This window comes from Neltuma alba, unplaced genomic scaffold (genome assembly GCF_004799145.2).
Source record: "Neltuma alba isolate B1F8T4 unplaced genomic scaffold, ASM479914v2 tig00012465_pilon, whole genome shotgun sequence".
In the NCBI taxonomy this organism is placed as follows: Eukaryota; Viridiplantae; Streptophyta; class Magnoliopsida; order Fabales; family Fabaceae; genus Neltuma; species Neltuma alba.
The window spans coordinates 199,429-219,332 of record NW_021636941.1 but is presented as its reverse complement, the minus strand read 5'-3'; the positions used below and the strand labels follow the sequence as shown (position 1 = coordinate 219,332).

Below are 19,904 nucleotides of genomic sequence, written 5' to 3'. Positions count from 1 at the left end.
CTAAGTAAAATCTTGACAAATTTATATTTTAACTTTTTAAGGTATTATTGATTTTTTCTTATTTTTAGGATGACAGGAAACGTAAAGGCCACCATGTGTGGGCATGTGAGTGGGAAGTTGACGTATTAAAGGTCCTACCAAATAGCGTGTAACACATTAGGATGTGGCGGTTAGGTATTAACCGAGTCACTTCCACTTGCCTCGGCCTTCAATTATGGCCCATGAACCCTAACTTCGTGTGGTCCCCCACCCTCAATTAAGCCCTCAATTATGCTTCTTTGCAAGCTTGCAATCTCTAACATCATTTCATATCAAAGCTAAACCTGACTCCAATTTCGTATCTTCCCCAACTGGCTGGATCTCAATCCCCTTTTATATTATATCCCTCCATTTTGGAACTTAACTGCCTCTTCGTCTGATGCCTACTCATCTCTCATCACCATCCCACTAACATTCAACTCGGTTTTCCCACTGTTTTATTCCTCCTACTCCCACTCTTCTAACTTAGAGAGAATGTTCCGTTATCTTCATATTAGATGTGCAGATTGCTTTGATTCTAATTATACAATCCCAATTCACTTTATTCTTCAACTATATATATATATTTTTTAAAAATTCTTATTGATTACACATATTAAAATGGATTTTTATCATAGGATAATTCTAATACACATGATTAAATATGATAGTTTAGGAAAACCAATACACTTTTATTATCAATAACTAACTTAACTAATTTATTATTCAGTTCTTATATTAAAAATCAGACATAATACTTCGGGCCTGTTTGGTGGGGTCTTTCACCATCCAAAAGGTAGCTTATAAGTGTAATAAGTCGGCTTATAAATTTGAAAGGTATTTGGAATGGCCTTTGATCAATCTGACTTATAGACCAAAAAATGTTTTTTTAAGTACAATTGTAAAAGTACTTAAAACTTACTTATAACTCATACAAAAGCAGCCTTTTGAAATTAAAAGATATTTTTGTCCCTATATTTATATTGTTCTTATGCTTCTCTTTACATATTCATTGTACTTCTCAATTATTTTTTAGTTATTTATTTTTAATATTCTTTTAAGTGAAAATAATTTTAACGGTTTTTTATAATTTTTTTCATTTTTAATATTATTTTTATATTTTATTTATATAAATTGTGTAAAGAATATCATCTAATTAATTATGTAATATTATTTGATTAAAAAATTTTCACATTACTATAATTTCTAATTGAAATATATTTTATTGATTAAATATAACTTCTTCCTATTATGATAATTTAAAATTATTATATTTTGTAAATTCATGTTTTTAATTATTTTTATTATTTAATAAAAGTTATACTCATTTTGGTCATTCTACAAATTAAACTTACTTACCAAACAACTTTTTTACTTTACAAACTAACTTTTGTAAAAGCCAATCTAAATATAAATCATATTATTCAATCTAACTTTTATCTATTTTACTTTTCTAAATGTCATATTGAAAATTTTGACCCAAAAAAAAGTCATATTGAAAATAAGTTAATTTTTCTATCATCACTTCAAATAGACTTTTTGTTGAGGGATAATTTATAAGTACTTCTATAGACAATATTAACATCTAATAAAGCTCTTTTCCCAGTAAAAATTGTTTTCTCTAACATGCCCAACCCAAACTTGATGTACATATGCATGCACACACACATTCGTAGTACTTTTCCGATTCTAAATATAAGACTATTATACACATTAGTATAAGAGTCTTATATTTAGGACCGGAGGAATAGTATAATAAAATAAAATCTGTGGTAAATCATGTTATTATGGATACTGTTCATCTATTTGATTTGGTAAAGCGTATGACCCAAATATCTCACTGTCAATATAGCAAAGCATAGTTTGTTTACACGAATATCTACTTTCAAGCAAGGTTAGCCTTGACTCTTGATCAAAATTTTGTAAGTATTCCTATAATAAATATAATTTTTTTTGTTGAAAGAATTTAAGTTTAGTACCAATAAATTTCTAAAATTAGGGGAAGTCTAGTAGCATCCTTTGACAAAATGTGGATTTGAATTCTGAACTTACAAGTTAGGATAAGCTTTATGATTTTAAGGACAAAATCTTCGCATCAAAGGCTTATAAATAAATTCTTTTGTCATCCTTCGTCATTAGACGGCAAAAGTTCACATATCTAATCATTCTTATTAAAAATTAAACACGCAAATTTATATTTAAATAAGAGTTTTTCTGGAATGACTTACAAATAATTTATGAATAATTTTTAATTATAATTTACAAAATATGAAATAATTATATTAAAATAATTTTATTTCAATTTACATAAATATGCTTATTGTTCATGAATCTAAACAATAACTAAGAGAGTATAAAAAAAATATTTTTTTATAAATCAAAACAAATTTTTTTACATATTTATTTTATATACTATAAAAATATTTTTAAACTTATAATTCTATTTCTACACAAGCAACTCCTAAGTCTAAGTTTAGAAAGTTCTAACACCCACTCGAACCAAACGTGAGATTTTTTTAACGTTGCAGCTTTGAAATATCAACCAAAAATTTGGACGATTCATGTGAGTAAAGATGTCATGGTCAGCTTTACTCACAACTTACAGTACACGCGTCAAATGTTTATTGGTCACTAGTAGCAACTCAATCCTTTAAATCCCAATTCGCTCCATTCCAGACCCGTTCTTCTACTTCGAAAACGCGTTAAAGCAAGGAGACGCGTGAAGTGAAGGCCACTTCTCTGTGTCTCTGTCTCCTTGCCTTCCGATGGACGAAGAAACTCGCCGGATCTTCAACAAGTTCGACATTAACGGCGACGGCAAGATCTCCAGCTCTGAGCTGAAGAAGATGCTGCTCACACTTGATTCCAAAACGACATCGAAGGAGATCGAGCGCATCATGGCTGAGCTTGACAAGAACGGCGACGGCTACATTGATCTCAACGAGTTCGCTGATTTCCACCAATCTGGTGGAGGAAAGGTCGCCGACTCAAGAGAGCTACGCGACGCCTTTGATCTGTACGACTTGGACAAGAACGGACTGATCTCGGTCACTGAGTTGCATGCTGTGCTGCGAAAGTTAGGGGAGAAGAGATCCTTGAGCGACTGCCGGAAAATTATCAGCTCCGTCGACACCGACGGCGATGGTAACGTCAATTTCGAGGAGTTCAAGAGGATGATGACTCGCGCCTAGAACCATATATACATACACCCTCGAATTGAACGGTAGGTGAATGCTTGAAGGATGATTGTGGAGACTATATCTGTAGTATTTACATGCAATATTACGGATTCTATTCTCTGCAATCGTTTCATGTGTTAGATTAAGGTCTTACTATTAGTGAATGATCGATTAATTGTATGCAAAACCTTTCTTTAACGTCGCTAATGATTGTAAACAATATCTCGTGTTTTATAATTTTATATTGTCCATTATTGCTAACCATTTCGTATTTCATTGGATGTCGAAGTCACCATCCAACAAGATTGGATCCCATACGACACACAGATATCAACAAAATCGTTAGATGTATCTTTAAAGCTATTTACGATTGTCGTAATTCTCTGGTTTTCACTGATCATGCAGGGCAGGTTATTGTTATTTGATTATATATTATCATGTATTTAATTTATTTATTTTAATCGTAATCTCTCAGTTTCATTGTTTTTTTACATTAAACTTCGAAAAATATTTATTTCATGAATTACTGATATTAACCACGATATACTATTTAATGTTGTAAATAGTTCAAGAATAAAGTAAATATTCTTCTAAACAACGCAAGAACTACACTGAAGTTAAAACCTATTGGGATTTTAAATCTTGACTCCGTCCACTAAAAAATCATACCCACCAAAAAAAAAAAAGCACACTTCGAAAATTTTATTAATTATGCGCTTTTATATATACATTTTCGTAGGATGTAACGCCAAAGGTAAGAAATTTGTGTGGCAGTCAGAAATGGATGAATCATTAACAAAGATTAAAAACTTCCCTGGGTTATAGGTAAAGTAGACTGTAATTATGTACAAAAATGAAACAATTGCATGACCGGACAAACCAATATCCAAATCATTATCCATATTTAGTGCATTATTTATATTTAGTGTTTGACATGTCTTGAACATAATTACGGGAGTGTTTGAAAACCTTAGAGCACTAAAAAAAAAAACTATTTTTATGTAAGTCAAGACAGAATTCATCTCAGCTTATTTTAGACTCCGTAAAATCACTTTTAAATGGTTGATCTCAACACCTTCCAATAGAATTTATGAACAATAAAAAATGGAAAAAAAGAAATAACATACTGTTTGGTCAAAGGATTCACCAATCCTGGAGTCCCCAGTGTTTTCCAAGTCACCAAACATAAGCATTATCGAAAGTTCTCTGCCACATGATTCCAGTGGATCCTTCATTTCTCATTGACCAACCAATAAAATCAGTACGATTTGACAAGAACGATATATTAACCAGTATGCTTAATGCTCCTATAATGCTCTTAATCATGCAATACCGACTAGAAGGTCTCAACTTGTGTCCAATTGTTCCCCATCTTGCTTTTGGACTTGACTAGTCTCACTATCTTTCTCATTTTTCAAAGCGGCACTTTCTTCAGTGGCCTGAGTGACACCTTCAGTCTCCGGCTTGGCAGGAGGTGGCGGCAATGTTTTCTTCACCAGCTCTACTATTTCTTCGATCTCCTCATCCGGAAAACGATCCTCGCATTTCTCTATAATCTGCATGATAAAAGTAAACAGATCTGATCATATTAAAACAAAGCAAAGGCTACCGGTATCATCTTATGTTGGAATTTATAAAGAATTTGGACTTGTTTAGTCTTCAGAAGGTGATGATTTATCTTGATTGATGTGAGAATCCAGGAGCAAGAAGATTCTAGGAGAAGAACTATTAAATTAGTGTCAATCATAGCATGCCATAATAATTTTGAATATGATGAACAAGTCAGGTGCAATTGTTTTTGTTATAGACCGTACATAACATGTCAGTCCTGTAAAATACAATACGCAATATCTATTAAGCTCATTTCACCTCATTCCTAATAATTATTTCTTTTTATTACTCTTTTATCTAGGGACAAAAGGGACGTCTCTTATTCACAAACTAATTTTTTCATTCTAAGTATTTGCGGGCATTAATTCTTGACGCCTTTGGCTATGTTTGGTTTCCTATTCGTAAGATCCAAACTCATCTTAGAACCAAATAAATCATAACCTACCTGTCTACCCAAATAAATATCATAACCTTGCTTGTTTAGTTTTCCTAAACCCATGTTCAAGGCAAAGCAACTCAACCCGTATACTCACATTTGAGCTAAAGCAACCATGATCTTGCTTCTCCGTTCTGCAGTTGAGTCAAGCCCATATTTTGCAAGTTCTAATCCAAACACATACTAGTTTGTACCCTCTTTATGGTTGATGAATCCTACGGTCTAAGCAAAACCCTGAGCTTGGGAAACCAGAAATAATTGTTCCTTCTGGTTTATAATTAGAAATATCTTCAACAATGAATTCACAATATCTCGTTTAAGAAAACAGTATCTTGGCCTCAACAATGGAAGGACCAGAAATGGGCAACAGAACAACAGGGTCATGTTACTGTGAAAATACATTCTGTTTAATTGACTGTAGAACAACATATAATTTGCTTCCAACCAACTGATGCAAAGAGAAATTAATTTCTATTTCTACCAATAACTTAAAAGTTGAACTAACAAAAATTGCACCTTCATATTGCCACAAGTAAATGAGTAATAATAGTGATACATCAGATTTCAAAAAAGTTAGCCAACTTAACAAGGTAGCGGGACAAAAGAAATTGAAGCATTTAATGGTTTTATTGTACCAAAGGTCATTGTAGTCATTCTTGGATTATGTTTACTGGTCTTTTCTTTCAACGAGCAGTAATAGTGATAACCTTCCAAGTTCCAACTGGTACTACATCTCAACTTCCCATAAGGTGATTCATCAGTTGATGAAAAAGCTAAGCGGGTGAAAGGCTCGGAAATAGTAATGGTTATAACTTAAAGGTATTGAATGTTGATTTGAAGACAAGTAATTACTCTTTGCTTGTGAAAATTGCAGGCATGACGATCCAAACTTGTATATACTCCTCCATGTGTTTCTTACTGACTTCCAGTTTGATATGATTCAGAGACAAGTAACTACTCTCTCTCTCTTTTTTTAAACAAAGTTTAAAGCTGTAAAAATGCGAGCACTATTTAACAATATATGCTAATCCTCTTAATAAATGTGTTGCGTATACGTTCAATGTTCAAACCCAGTAATTCAAAGCTAAAGCCAGTAAACAACTCAACACTCTGCATCAACTAAGTGGGCAGTTTTACGGGCTTAGATTCAAACCAATACTATAAAGATTGAGTGTAACAGCTAACAGAATTTGCAGAGCTTAGATAACTTGCAAAATTGATGTCAAGACCAAACCAATACTCACAGGAAAAATTTCAACAGCAGCAGTTGGCCTGATGTTTAATATGTTTAGAACCTCAGCCTTTGCAAGATCATGCCTTTTGCAGTTTTCCAAGAACTCATTGATATTCTCTCTAGTTTGATCACAAACAGCACTATCGACCAGATAATCGTAGACCTGTTAGATGGGCAGAACAATCATATACTTTAGGGGTCTGAATGTATTACTATAACAAAATAATGAGAGATTTCTCTTCAACCTTGTACTCAGATTGTGCTACTTTAGCAAGAACCCTTGTTGGATCTTTTGATGCTCCTTTAGCTCGTAAAAAGTCAAGGACCTCAAAATTTGTGAGAGCGCCAGCATTGGCCTCTAGACTGTAACAAGTAATTAAACTGTTTTGTCTCAAGCTGTGTTTGAAAAAATTGACTAGGTAGCAGATGAATAGGAAGAACATACATTTTCATCTGCAAGGAATCAGTGATAGAGAGCAATGGAAGTGAGTGCACAAGAAAAGCCTCTCCTCTAATAACAATAAATGCTTTATGCAATCTCTTATACTTGGGAATCAAGAAAACCGAGGAAATTGGATTGCAAATTCTACAAAGTAATAAGATGATGCAGAAGATGATGGCAACAGGGAAGTGTAGCTACACCAAGTGATCTCATTCACGTACTGAAATTATATCTCTGTACCTTTGGGCTGCATGATTAAGATTTAAACCAGCAATTAGCAGGTGTGAAAGAATAAAAGATAATGACACATTGAGTTGGAAAAAGGATTTTCTAGTCTATTTGCTTCTTCATGAGACCTGATCATGGGTTGAGCTCGTTTAAAACAGGTCTGCCTCATGGAAACAAAAGGCATGGTCCACCAAATGAAGCAACAATTAACAATATACTAATTGCCATGTTTCATTTTTCAATTCATAATTTAAGAAGAATCAAATACCAATCATGATAATATTCATACCCAATGATATCACATAATGATTGATAAAATCATGCATCAATAAGTTACTATTCTTAAACCCACCATAAATTTTGAACTCTAAACATTTCATATTCACAGGTGTATACTGCATAAGCATAAACATTGTTCTCTTGTAAAAGGGTTTATACTCAAACATGACCCTCCAATTAACCAAGACTCTTTTAGCCAGCATAACTGTATGAAACAAGCTGAGGACTAACTTTGGAGATAATGGACGCAAACACACCCATGCAAGCATGCATCTGCGTGCATGCGCGCGCGTGTGTGGAGCAAAACATATAAAATAATCAGCTTTTCCGATATGAAAGTGCATCCCACTCAATTAGCTAGACTTGGATTATGATCTAAAATTTAAATGCAACTGATAATTAAATTCCAGGAAATATGAATATTCAGTAGATTAAATCATGTTTCACAAAATATGATTGAAAAAAAATAATAAAAACAACAATAATCTTAAAAAATTGTAATGAATTGTTTTAGTATTTTCCAATAAGTACATAATAACAGCGCTGCTTAGGAAGCAACGCAAAACGCAAAACAAATGAATAAATAAGGGAAGTTCAATTTTAATCGCCAAATAAAGAGAATATATAGGTAGATACCATTTTCACAAACATTGATGGAAACTTAAAGAAGCCAAAAAAGACACATCCTACACAAGCATTTTATCGAACAGCTGAACTGCATCTCCTAGAAAGTGCAGCGGGATCACAATCAATTAATGGAAAAATCCATGATGTATGGCATTGAATCTGAAGTAGTTAATGAAAAGTTAACAGTGAAATTCCAATGAATAGTTTATGCCTTTTGTCCCAAAAGATAAAATGTCAATATCTTCAGTTCGAAAAAGCCTGGCTCCCGGGACAATTTTTTCGAAAGAGAAATAAATAGTTAAGTAAATTTAATTGTTGAGAGTGACCGGGGAGAGGATTATCGGCCGGTGCTGGGTTGGGACTCCTCTAAAGTTCAGAGGGAAAAGCAGGGCGACGGAAGAGATATAAGTAGAAGAGAGAAACATGAAGAAGCTACCTAAAGAGAGAAGCAAGAGGACGTTCGTAGAACTCTGAAGCGACCCGACGTCCGGCGACGGAGGTGGCCGAACTCCGAATACTTGCCCTTACGGTCAGCGCCGTCAGGCGAGTACTCTAGGGGGCGGGTTTTATGCGTAATTGTACGTAGTATTCGTCCCCCGCCCTTTTTTAACTAAATAAATAGAAAGATGGTACAAATTAAAAAAGTTGATATTTTGATGCCATTAGATCCTTTAAAAGCAAGTTTTCAACTGTAGTCTATAGAATATCAAGTAAATATATAAAGAAAATTTTTGTCTCGACTCACATAAAAATACTTATTATATTTTGTTTGGAATCATGATTATAAGTATTTATCTGAGACGCTTGCAAGGGTCGGTCCGACTGGTTGATAGGGGAAGGCAAGTACCCGCCATCGATACCTACGAGGCACCTTGGGATTAGTCGGTTTCGGCTGGATACCCTGAGTTAGCGATAACATCCTACTCAAAAAAGTATTTATCTGAGACAAAATATTAATCACATGCTTATTTCATATTCTATAAAATCATATTAAAAAACTACTTATTAAGTCATTATAAACAAGCTCTATGAGCACTTATAACAAGCAGGTCCAGGACTCGTTTAGAATGGCTTAGTAAACAATTTTTCAATTATAATTTACAAAATACAAGGTAAGTATATGAAAAAATTTTATTTCAACTTATGTAAAACATACTTATAAATTTATAATTGCCATTCAAATAGGCCCAAAGACAATTGTAGCGTGAACGAATTTTTCCTGGAAGCTGACAGGCAAGGAGTAGGTAAATATGTCTATCTTGTAATTGCTTGCTTTACCACCGAGCGCTTAAATTAACTAATAAAAGAGTTATTCTAGCTAATAAAAGAGGTTATCACTGAAACAAAACAAAAAAAAAAAATTGCTTGCCGTTCGTTTCATTTATTTCCCCTTTATGCTGTCATGACTCGTTACTCTTTTGCCTCAAGTTCTGAATCAAACACTGGTCATGAAAAATTGATAGCTACTATTTATATATCTGCTACTCATTCGCAAATAAAATTGTTAGTTTTATGTGATTTTTTTTTTCAGTTGGACTATTTTTTATTTTTAGGGTCGAATCCATTCGATTAAATATTGTGTACCATAAGATTAATGAAATGATCATTTTCAATTAAAACAATAAGTACATATTAGATAGACTCAAATGCAGAGATATAATGAGTAGCTAAAATTACTTCACATGTAAACCTTGCAATTTACAGAAAAAAAATATCTATTATAATTCTGAATAACTAATCACTTGTTTGGCCCAAAAAAAAAAAGAATTTATCGCTTGACATTGACATTATTTTCCAGTATAACTTCAACTGAAATGAGGAGAGGGAGAAATTATTCTCACAATCACCTTCACTTTGGTGGGATATGCCCCTTTACCATTTGCGAGTCAAGAATTTTCAGTCTGATAATCGAAAGAAAAATCTCTACTTACTATAACTATGCATAACCTAAACTCATAACAACGAGTTTCTCCCCCAGAAACTCTTTTAAGTCCAGAACGCCATTTTTTCACTGTTGAGCTAACCAACTCCACCAGCAGTTGTGTCATAGACATAGTTCTATACCAGTTCACCATTGTTGACGTAACTCTCTTATTACATATCAGCTTCGGTTGATTCTAATGCTTCCACTTTCAGGTTTATGACGAAAGCCTTGACCTGCTGGAACCTTTCTTCTGAGAGTGAAACATCAGAGAGAAGCCTGCAAACATATGCTTCAGAAGCAGCTTCAAAGTCCTCCCTTCTCTTGAGCACCAAGTGTCCGCTGATCTCCCACACAGCAGGATTCACCTGAGCATCAATGATCCCCTGGCTCACTTGTCCCAGTGCGCGCCTTTCAGCAAAACACTAGTTATACAAGGGCAAGAACAAGAATGAATCTTCTGCCATGAAAATGCAAAATATAAAGAAACTCGCAACTTGATTTTTCAATTAACAGGTCTATTCAGTTTTTGAATATAAGAAACTTGTTCCTTGTTTGTCTCGAAATAAAGTAACTCAGAAATGCTGGAAGAACTAATATGCAATGAGTCTGTTATTATTCGTAACTAGCAAATTCGGTCCCTGGACTAAAGCTTGTTTTTGGTAAAAAGAGGAAACTCACAATTTGGACTTCACCTTATTGGGCATAATTAGTTCTGGTTCTAGTGAGATTGGTTTTGGGAAATAGGTTCGTTATTAGCCTTAAGTGAAGCAGCTCAAAGTGCTGGAGGAGAGAGGACTAATAAGCAGTGAGGTTGTCATTTCGTATAAAGAATGTTAGGTATGGAATAAATATAAAAGTGAGCTTCAGGCTTCTACTATGAAAATAATAATAAAAAAAAGCATTTTTAAATAATAACAACAAAGACTCAACAGATACTTCATACCGGAAAAGTAATCTAATCTCTCTTTTGCCTTCTTTACCATTGGGACCACAAAATTACACCTTGGCCAAGTGCTCCCACAGCATCCCCTTTGTGTATTTTCAATCTTAACAAGCCTTAAGGAGAGGGGAAACCTAGGATAAATAAATTCAAAATTCGACAAACAAGCACTCCAAGCAGTTGATCACGGAGAAATAACCAAGGTTGAGAAAGATTAAGGTTTTCCATGCCAAGGTTTAGCTCAAAACTCTCCAGTCTCAGATTTTGATCATCAGCGCAGTTGCATTTTCTGGAAAAACAAAAAACGCGGTCCACACATACCTGTTTTTCCACTGATCTCCAATCAAACCAAATTGTTTGTATGTTATAATTGACCAAACAACCAAAAATCTGGTCTGACATGAATTAAGAAGATCGATGTCCCATTTGGTTGCACCACAAAATAATATATCTATTACAATTCTGAGTAACTTATCCCTTGTTCAGCCACAAAAATTATCACTTGACATTACTTCCATGGTGCAAAATCTTTTATAGTATAACATTTATAGAGGAATATCACAAAGAAGCAGAAGAAGGACACCAAAAGAAGGAATATTGTCAAAAGAAGCATACCTGAAAGAATAGAAATACTCTCTTCCCACAGTCAGAGATGAGAACATTGAAAGGGACGTTATTATTCTGAAGGAAAACAAGCCTACAAGCAACGGCATCAGACAGATCTCGTATAGAAGTTCCACCCTCAAAAACTAGTCCTCGGACTGGATAGTTCAAGAGTTGGGATACACAGATTCCTTGGGAATGAAGTCCCTCATCTACTGGTATCCTTTCTGTAGGGACTTTCTCAACTGGCAAGGGTGCTGCTAAGTAATATGCCTGTGCCAGAATATGAATTAGTGAAGACTTGGAATATGAATATGAGAATATCCTATGAACTGAACTATAAGATATTCAAGTTCCAAGTGGGATGTGACCGTACCTGGAAATGTAGATGATTGATGGTGGCAAAAGCACCCAAACTATTGTAACCCACTCTAAAGTAGGGATCAACAGCTTCTTTAGCCATATGCATAGCAAGCAGGAAACTGCCATGGTCAATCCTCTGAGGCAAGCAATCCAGGATACGGGGAATGAGAAGGACATGTCCATACTCAAGTGGGCTCACCTAATAATCAAAGTTCAGTCATCTATTAGCCATCTGTTAAATCTTCTGTAACAAGGATGTAGTGTCACTGTCACTCGTAAAGATGCCTGGATTGAGGGGAATGGAGGAAAATGGATGAAAATTGAAGGTTCATATAGACATTTTCTTCACATAAATCTAAATCAAACAACTCTTTTCTTTCCTTTCCCCATTCTCTTCAAATCAAACAAATCCCAGACTTCGTCAATAAAAATGCAAACAAATCTCCCAAAAGCAGTAGTCATGCAAAATGTATTTACTCCAATTGTCCAAAGTTTTGCTAAATAGTCTCAAAAAGCCAAACTGTTCAAAGAGACGAAAAAAAAAAGACCATACTTACATTTATTGCAACAACATTTGGAGATGTTGATATCTTCTCAACCGGAGCATTTGGAACAAAATGACTCTTGTGGTCACTGCTCTGCTCAAACAGAAAGAGTGCTTCTTCTTGCCCAACTTTTGTGAAATTGAACTTATTATCATCAAAGGGCTGAAGAACTTGATCCAATCGGAACTCAGTTGGTCGTTTTTTCAGGAGGCGCTCTTCATTCAGTTGTACAATAAATCCATGTTGCCCAGGAATGGACTTTGTCTCATTGATGGTAACATCATGCCTGAAAAGCCCCCGGTTCTTTCTATTTTCCCACTCTACGAACAAGAGATTGTGGAGGAATGATATTTCAGTAACTTCCTCAGAGGATTCCACCATCCCAGCTTCTATGGGAACACTGCCATCTTTCTTGTATAGATAAAGAGGAAGCCTTGAGACTGAAATTAAAAAAAAAAAAAAAAAGTCAAAATATGTGTTCATCAGAGAAAACACCGTTACCGTATCTCCCTCCAACCTTTTCCACATACCCTCTTTAAAACTTTAAGAGACTTAATGGTAAAAACTATTCTTAAGAAAAAGCTTAGTAAAACACAAACTACTTCTATCCCTCTCCAATTCAAGTAATATGCACAAAACAATAAACATTATGCAGGCATCTCCTACGCGCCAACTACCAACGTCCCCACCCTTTTCAATCTTCTGGCAAGTTGCAGTTAATGATCAAATTCGTGATCCTTCACAATTTTGAGTTTTGGTGATATAAGCTTTTGAAGAATTCAAGCAATATTTCGAGCCAGATAACTAAGGAGCTAAAACGGTAGAACTACATCCATCACTCCCCAATTCAAGTAATATGCGTAAAACAATAAACCACATGCATGTATTTCCTATCCACCAATTCCCATGGTCTCCACTCTTTGGATCTTTTGGCAATTTGAATTTAATTATCAAATTCACGATCCTTCACAACTTGAATTTTGATAATGAGCATTTCAAGAATTCAAGCAATATTTCCCGCCAGAGAACAAAACAATGTAGCTAAAAGCCTAAAACGGCGTATGAGAGTCAGTTAAATACTTAGATTGATCCATTTTTGCTTCATTTTTCCTCCTGCAGTATCCAAAATATGTTTTTTATTCAAGTAACTGTTTAAAAATGGTCATGAAATAAACCAAATAACTTGATCATCAAGTTATAATTGAAAAAGAAGCAAGTGATTCTAAAAGTAATACCAGGTAAGCAGCACTTTCCGAGGCAATGCCGGCCACAACCGAGGGATCCCTTTTCCGAATCATCTTCCTGGTAATTGGAATCGACAATGGCTACCCCCTCGATGGTCATCTTAAAATCAAAAGGGCGCAGATAATATATATAGAGACCCAAAACTAAAGAAAACCCGACCGACAAGGAGGAGGTCAGAATGAGAGCCGCCGGCGGAAGGAAGAAAACCCCGGCCACAGTGAGCGGAAGAAGGGGTTGGAAGTGTGCTTAAACAAAAAATGCGCTGTCTCGGAGCTCTTGAAGGTGCCGCTGCTGGCGTTGTGGGGGAATGAAGCCGTAGTCACAAGCAAATGGAAGTTCTCTTTCACAAAATTCAGCGGGAAATCCGTTTGTTTGATGCGAAGCTGCGAACTAACGCTGTGATTTCCCCAGGACGGTGACGGTGCATTTTGGAACTTCCTACCTCGGCAGTCAAAGGAACAGCTGTTCGGACGAGTCGGATCTTGTATTTATAACGTAGTGTACTCTTTCTATTTTTAATATAAAACTTATTTAATAATTTAATTATATTAAAAAAATTAAATAAGTTAGTTAATTACAAAAAATATAGCATGTTTTTTTCTAAAACACCATAATTATCTTTCTTAATATCCTTTTTCCCTCACTTATTTGCTTATAATTGAGGAAATATCCATATGGATAATTTAGAAAAAATTGATAAATATAAAAAATAAGTCTTATATTTAGGACCAAAATTAACTCAACAATTAGGTCCTATATTAAGGACCGGAAGAGTATCAAATTTTAGTTTTTTAAAATTATAATTTATTTTTCATTTAAAAACTCTTTTAATATTATTTTGATTTTTATCCTCAAATTTTAAAATGGTGGTTATAATTTATGAAATATTATCTCATTTTAGTTTTTAATATCTGAAACTTGAAACAATTGGCTTTGATACTTGAAATATTTTAAAAACCAAAACTAAAATCAAATCAAATTTTATGAATCAAAACCAAAATAAGGTTAGATTTTAAAGACCAAAATCACTTTGAGTGTAAGGTTGGAATATCAGGAGAGAGACCAAAACATAGTGGAAATACAAATTTTAATGAGTTAATAGTATTTTTAGTCTTTAACATTTATCTTCATTTTAGTTTTAATCTTTGAAATTTAAAATTAATAGTTTCATCTTTGAAATTTGATCTTATTTTTATTTTGGTTCCTAAAATTTTAAAGAAACAATTTTAGTCCTTAAAATTTGATTTTGTTTTGGCCATCTTAAAATTTTTTTATCCCTGAAACAAGGACAAAAACCAAATTGAGGTTAAATTTCAAGAACTAAAATCATTTGTTTCAAATTTTAGAAATCAATCAGAACCAAAATAAAATAAAATTTTAGAGACTACAACTATTAATTTCAAATTTGAAAATTTAAAACCAAAATAATATCAAATTTTAAAGACTAAAAATTATATTAACCTCCAAAATGACTAAAGTATACATTTGGTCCTTTAACTTTGTACAAAATTTTAATTTGGTCTTTTAATTTTAAAAAGTATGCATTTAGTCTTTTAATCCAAAAAATTATTAAAAAACGATGACATTAAACTCTTAATGTTGATAAAATATTCTTAAATACTAACATATTAAGTTTAATTTTTAAAACATCTATGATTATTACAAAAAATCATCATTGAAATCTAATGATTTTAGAATTAAAGGATTAAATATATGCTTTTTAAAATTAAATGGCTAAATTGAAATCTTATATAAAGTTAAATGACAAATGTATATTTTAGCGCTTCCAAAATAGTCTAATTGTCTTGAAGTCATTATAAATTGATCTACGATCACATCATAAAGTAAAATTCCTTGTGTTTCATTTAAAATCCCTGGTTTCAGAGTAAGAAGAAATTTTACCAATGTGACTTAAATCTAATGATCATGTGAGAAGGTTTGAATCTTTAATGCACCCGCTTTTAATATCCAAGAGGCCTATGGAAGGAGGATATCTGGCCTTAAGCGAAGAGCAGCCAGAGATTTTCTTTCCTTTGTGCATAAAAGTCAAATTTTTACCAACGGGGATTGGGTCTAGCGAAAAGGGCTAGTCCCTCACAACGTAGCGAACCAAAATTCGAATTCCTGCTGGGAGATGTGCTTACATTTAGTGCCCAACAATACTTTGAATAAGATTGTCTCCAATAAGAAGATACCTATGCTTTAGTAAAAAAAAAAAATCAAATTTTTTGACACTCACACGTGTATCCCTCTATTAATAACAGTCAATTTCATTAAAAGAAAAATAATCCCAACAAAGTTAGTAGATTAGCATAACTTGGGCCAGAGTGTAATGATAGAGAAAAGGAAAGCGGACAAACAGTGGCCCATTCCAGAAAACGCATAATTACCAACAGACTCATAGTCCAAAAGGTGGCCATTCAAATCCCACAATTCTCGTACTCAGCCCAAAACAGGAAGAAGCATAAAAAGACCAGCCCAATAAGATCCGGCTCAACAGCTACGTTAAAATTCCAGCCCAATAAGATCGGACGCAAAAGCTTCATGGAAAGTATTACTTTTCACCCATCCTTTATTCCCCTCCCCCCTCTAATACGATTTAAACTGACTCACGCACACAAATATGTTAACACCGTACTTAAATTTGAGACCTCTTCTAAATATGATGGGTGGCGTTGCTTCTAGCACAATGACCTTTATATAGGTTATCTATCAAAAGAGTTTTATGATCTTAAATACGTAATTTTGGAATAATTTGTAGAGCATTAATTGATATTGCCATATTTCAAAAGCATCCTTCTTATCAATCTCCATATGAAGGGATAGGGAATATATGTTATCCAAATTCGTGATATTTCTTATATGAACGGTGGGGCTTAACAACCAATTTATGATATTTATTATAAGTAAAAAATTAAAAATTTCTCTTGTTTCTAATATTTAATTAAAATGACTTATATACTTGATATACTAAACTTTTTGTAAGAAAAAAAAAACCCCAATTCTTAATATGATAGCCGCTTTAACTAATTTAAGTAAATTAAGAAAGTTAAATAAATTACTTAATTCTAACAAATGTAACATAATGGAAAAATTGCACTAAAAGAATTAAACGCAAAAAAGCCATTTAAAATCATCAAATTAATCTAAAGTCACAAGGGACCTTATTGTAAAAGATTTCATTTGTTTAATTACTAAACTTCCCTCATCTTTTTTTCCCTCTAAGTATGCATTGACAACTTAAAAGGTAGTCGTTAATAACTTAAAGTGCAACGATTAATCACTATCATGGTAAATATTAACAACATATTTTCTTGGCACATCATAAAGATTTAATGTATGGGTTATTGATAGTTGTTAATTGTTGCACTTTAAATTGTTAACGACTGTCGTTTGAGTTATTAGCGCATGCTTTAAAAAAAAAAAGATGAGGGCAGTTTAGTAATTGAACAAATGAAATATCTTGTAATGAGGTTCTTTGTGAAAACTTCAAATTAATTTCATAATTTAAGGGATTTTTTGTACATTTCATTCTCTTGGATGGGACTTTAGTGCAATTATTAAAATTTTTTGCAATAACTGATTGAGCATGCATGCATCTATAATCATTTTTTGAACCAGAATTTATTATTACATGCTGCTTACTTATAAGACTTCTTAATGATCACATTACCTATATAAAACTACATAGTACTTTTAATCGTCATTATGAGATTCATTTTGTAGCACACAATTATACTCTACAGTGAGTCATATATTAAGAATAAGAGGTAGCAATAGATTTTTTATTTTCAAAAAAACATTTTGATTCCTGAAAAGAAGATAATCCAAATTCCTGGGAGACCCTTCATTAGGATCACAATAAGACTAGAATTTTATTATGACTAGTAGTGACTCCACCAACAGCGGAGACCCTCCATTTGCAGAAAGTCTGTGTCCAAGAAATCCATCATAGAATTCCCATCTTGCCCCTCATCTCATTCTTCCTCCTTTAGTAAACTCTCCCACCAATCCTGATCTGACAGCTCGCTCTTGCCAATACCAGCAGGAGGACATGGCTGTGCAAAACCGCCGCCGCCAGAGCTACGAGTAGAAGCACTTTCAGCTGCAGTAACAGGCTTATTCTTCTTCTGCTTCAACCATGGCGAATTCTCAGAGAAAGCATAAGGCTGTGGTTTTATTACTATGCGGGCTTCTTTCACTTTTCCTTTCTCTTCTGCTCGCAGCAGCTGGTTCACCTCTTTTTCTTTTTCTTGTCTCTTAATAACAATATTGCGCATTTTGGTATCCCAGAAGTTCTTCACGTCATTTGCTGTTCTTCCTGGTAGCCTCCCATCTATCAACGACCATCTATTCACAAAATTTCAACAGTGATTAAGCAAATTAAAAAAGAGTTATCTCAAATTAATTGTACATCAGAAGAAGACATATATATATATATATATATATATATAAATATGTGTGTGTTGCAGAACATGTATGTGCATGCCTCTTGCCCAGCAGCTTATGGAGCCTCATAATCATATCAACCTTGTCTTCATTGAAGCCTCCTCTCTTGATGTTGGGTTTCAGATAATTCAACCACCTCATTCTGCAGCTTTTCCTGCACTTCAGACCTGCAAATTGTAATAATGCAAACCAATATCACACACACACACACATATATATGTTGAGCAATATATATGTTATTTGTGACATGTATGTACCAGCTCTTTGGGCAACAAGATGCCATTTTCCCTCGCCGTACTTGAGAACGTAAGCTTTGAGAAGATCGTCTTCCTCTCGGGTCCAGGCACCTTTCCTCAACCCTGGCTCCTCCTCCATTAATTTGACCTCGCTTATACTCAATGTGTTCATATACTGCACCCATACATATACATACATACATGTATCTATATATATACACACGCGTCTGTGTATGTTTCCCTTGTCATCAGCAACAACCTATTATGTTCTGTATCTAAATATAAGGGAGAATGACGTAGAAGGAGAAGAACCACACAATTTAATTTCAACGCATTTCAATGCATGAAAAAAAATGCATATTCACATATGACATAAAATTGTAGGGTTAAATGGTATTTTTGCCTACCATATGGTTCCCTTTTTTTTCCTTTGGATAAGCCAAAAAAATGGAAATTCAAGAAGCATTTATGACAGTTTTCCTAAATTGCCCCTTATAAATAAAGCCACAGTTAATGCGTGGAGGAATGTGAGTTGATGGAGTCAAATTAGAAGGGCATTTTTTTTTGTTACAGAAGGATTTTTGTTGTATTGAATAAAATCAAAGACCAACATAATGTGTGAAATAAAAACCAAAACACCAAAAAGCAACCAAACAACACACCAAAGATAAACCCAAACCCTAAATCAAAGTCAAAAGGACCCATGCGCTGTCACTGCCACTACCAGAAAAAAATATAGCCATCGAACACTATGTTTGAAACAAGGGATGGGAGTTCAAAGAACCATCCTAACAGTGTCATCCCTTTTAACAAATTATATCTGCTATCATAGGAGCAGACTTACCACCACTTAACTATCATTGCAATGGAAGAAGCACTGCGACCAACAATGGCAACACATTAGTTTAGTAAGATCACGACCATCCCCACCAACTTTCCCCAGCCCAAATTAAGCCACCGGATTTAAGCAAGAAAACTACAATCCATTGCAAACCAAACCGCATCGGAGTAGAAAGATCCAAGAAGCATACCAAATCAAGGTCGTCACGAAGAGATTAAAAACCTTGAGAGTCGCTGACCATCTTATCACTCTCTATCTACTGTGGCACCGTCGTCAGTCTAGATTATTGTTGTTGCTTGGGTCCTGAAACAGCACTGTGCCGCACAGATCTGGTCCTCCCTCCGGCCATCTTTATAGAAACTTTTACTAGAAACAATGGTATTTCTAATTATAGCCTCTTAATCTCCGCTGCTAGCAATCACATCCTCTTAGATTTGGTCCTCCTTCCGGTAATCTCCACTGCACAAGGGGTGTCTCCACTTCTTTTTCCCTCCATTTTCATCTACTTCTCATCTCAGTCGTAAGATTGAGATTTTAACTGTTCAGATTTCATATTTATAAAATTATAAATAAAATGTTAAATTTTCAAAAATAAATAAATAAAATCAAATAAAACTACTAAATTTTAGTCAGTATAATTCAAAACAATAATAAAAAATACTTCATAAAATCATTTTCAAAAACATGAAATCTGGACCGTTAAA

At 34.0% G+C, this 19,904-nt stretch overlaps 4 protein-coding genes across 7 annotated transcripts; 1 reads left to right on the top strand and 3 right to left on the bottom strand.

The window, feature by feature from the left end:
• The first annotated feature begins 2,701 nt into the window (after positions 1 to 2,701).
• Positions 2,702 to 3,473, top strand: LOC114727326 (probable calcium-binding protein CML27). Its single transcript, XM_028914028.1, has one exon. It carries the CDS (start codon positions 2,784 to 2,786, stop codon positions 3,207 to 3,209), a length of 426 nt encoding a protein of 141 aa, XP_028769861.1. The 5' UTR covers positions 2,702 to 2,783; the 3' UTR covers positions 3,210 to 3,473.
• Positions 3,474 to 4,228: 755 nt separating this feature from the next.
• LOC114727325 (DNA-directed RNA polymerase III subunit rpc9-like) lies at positions 4,229 to 8,597 on the bottom strand. Of its 4 annotated transcripts, none has more exons than XM_028914026.1 (5): positions 8,491 to 8,597; positions 7,026 to 7,167; positions 6,724 to 6,931; positions 6,489 to 6,641; positions 4,229 to 4,753 (listed from the first exon to the last, which is right to left on the bottom strand). In XM_028914026.1, the coding sequence occupies exons 3-5, from the start codon at positions 6,919 to 6,921 to the stop codon at positions 4,544 to 4,546; spliced, it is 561 nt and encodes a 186-aa protein (XP_028769859.1). In that variant the 5' UTR covers positions 6,922 to 6,931; positions 7,026 to 7,167; positions 8,491 to 8,597; the 3' UTR covers positions 4,229 to 4,543. The 4 variants fall into 4 exon arrangements, with proteins under 4 accessions (XP_028769859.1, XP_028769860.1, XP_028769857.1 ...); XM_028914027.1 differs by having other exon boundaries at positions 6,724 to 6,841; positions 6,924 to 7,167; positions 8,491 to 8,595; XM_028914024.1 differs by having other exon boundaries at positions 6,724 to 7,167.
• A 1,114-nt stretch (positions 8,598 to 9,711) lies between these two features.
• On the bottom strand, positions 9,712 to 14,053 carry LOC114727323 (GDP-L-galactose phosphorylase 1-like). Its single transcript, XM_028914022.1, has 5 exons — positions 13,665 to 14,053; positions 12,442 to 12,869; positions 11,898 to 12,083; positions 11,534 to 11,794; positions 9,712 to 10,400 (listed from the first exon to the last, which is right to left on the bottom strand). Exons 1-5 carry the CDS (start codon positions 13,771 to 13,773, stop codon positions 10,149 to 10,151), a joined length of 1,236 nt encoding a protein of 411 aa, XP_028769855.1. The 5' UTR covers positions 13,774 to 14,053; the 3' UTR covers positions 9,712 to 10,148.
• Positions 14,054 to 17,456: 3,403 nt separating this feature from the next.
• On the bottom strand, positions 17,457 to 19,483 carry LOC114727349 (transcription factor MYB113-like). The gene is made up of 4 exons (XM_028914052.1): positions 19,391 to 19,483; positions 18,381 to 18,534; positions 18,164 to 18,290; positions 17,457 to 18,024 (listed from the first exon to the last, which is right to left on the bottom strand). The coding sequence occupies exons 2-4, from the start codon at positions 18,529 to 18,531 to the stop codon at positions 17,652 to 17,654; spliced, it is 651 nt and encodes a 216-aa protein (XP_028769885.1). The 5' UTR covers positions 18,532 to 18,534; positions 19,391 to 19,483; the 3' UTR covers positions 17,457 to 17,651.
• Positions 19,484 to 19,904: the final 421 nt, after the last annotated feature.

Bases quoted from the DNA above. Each gene is read 5' to 3' on its own strand.
- LOC114727326 (XM_028914028.1), top strand. From the start codon at position 2,784: ATGGACGAAGAAACTCGCCGGATCTTCAACAAGTTCGACATTAACGGC.
- LOC114727325 (XM_028914024.1), bottom strand. From the start codon at position 6,921: ATGTTCTTCCTATTCATCTGCTACCTAGTCAATTTTTTCAAACACAGC. The intron at 6,642-6,723 runs GTTGAAGAGAAA...CCCATCTAACAG, and splicing joins TAGCACAATCTGAGTACAAG to GTCTACGATTATCTGGTCGA. The intron at 4,754-6,488 runs GTGAGTATTGGT...TTTATCATGCAG, and splicing joins CTGCTGTTGAAATTTTTCCT to ATTATAGAGAAATGCGAGGA.
- LOC114727323 (XM_028914022.1), bottom strand. From the start codon at position 13,773: ATGACCATCGAGGGGGTAGCCATTGTCGATTCCAATTACCAGGAAGAT. The intron at 12,870-13,664 runs GTATTACTTTTA...TTTTAATTTCAG, and splicing joins CGGAAAGTGCTGCTTACCTG to TCTCAAGGCTTCCTCTTTAT. The intron at 10,401-11,533 runs GTATGCTTCTTT...TTGTATAACTAG, and splicing joins GAGTATTTCTATTCTTTCAG to TGTTTTGCTGAAAGGCGCGC.
- LOC114727349 (XM_028914052.1), bottom strand. From the start codon at position 18,531: ATGAACACATTGAGTATAAGCGAGGTCAAATTAATGGAGGAGGAGCCA. The intron at 18,291-18,380 runs GTACATACATGT...TACAATTTGCAG, and splicing joins TCTTGTTGCCCAAAGAGCTG to GTCTGAAGTGCAGGAAAAGC. The intron at 18,025-18,163 runs GCATGCACATAC...TTTTGTGAATAG, and splicing joins CATAAGCTGCTGGGCAAGAG to ATGGTCGTTGATAGATGGGA.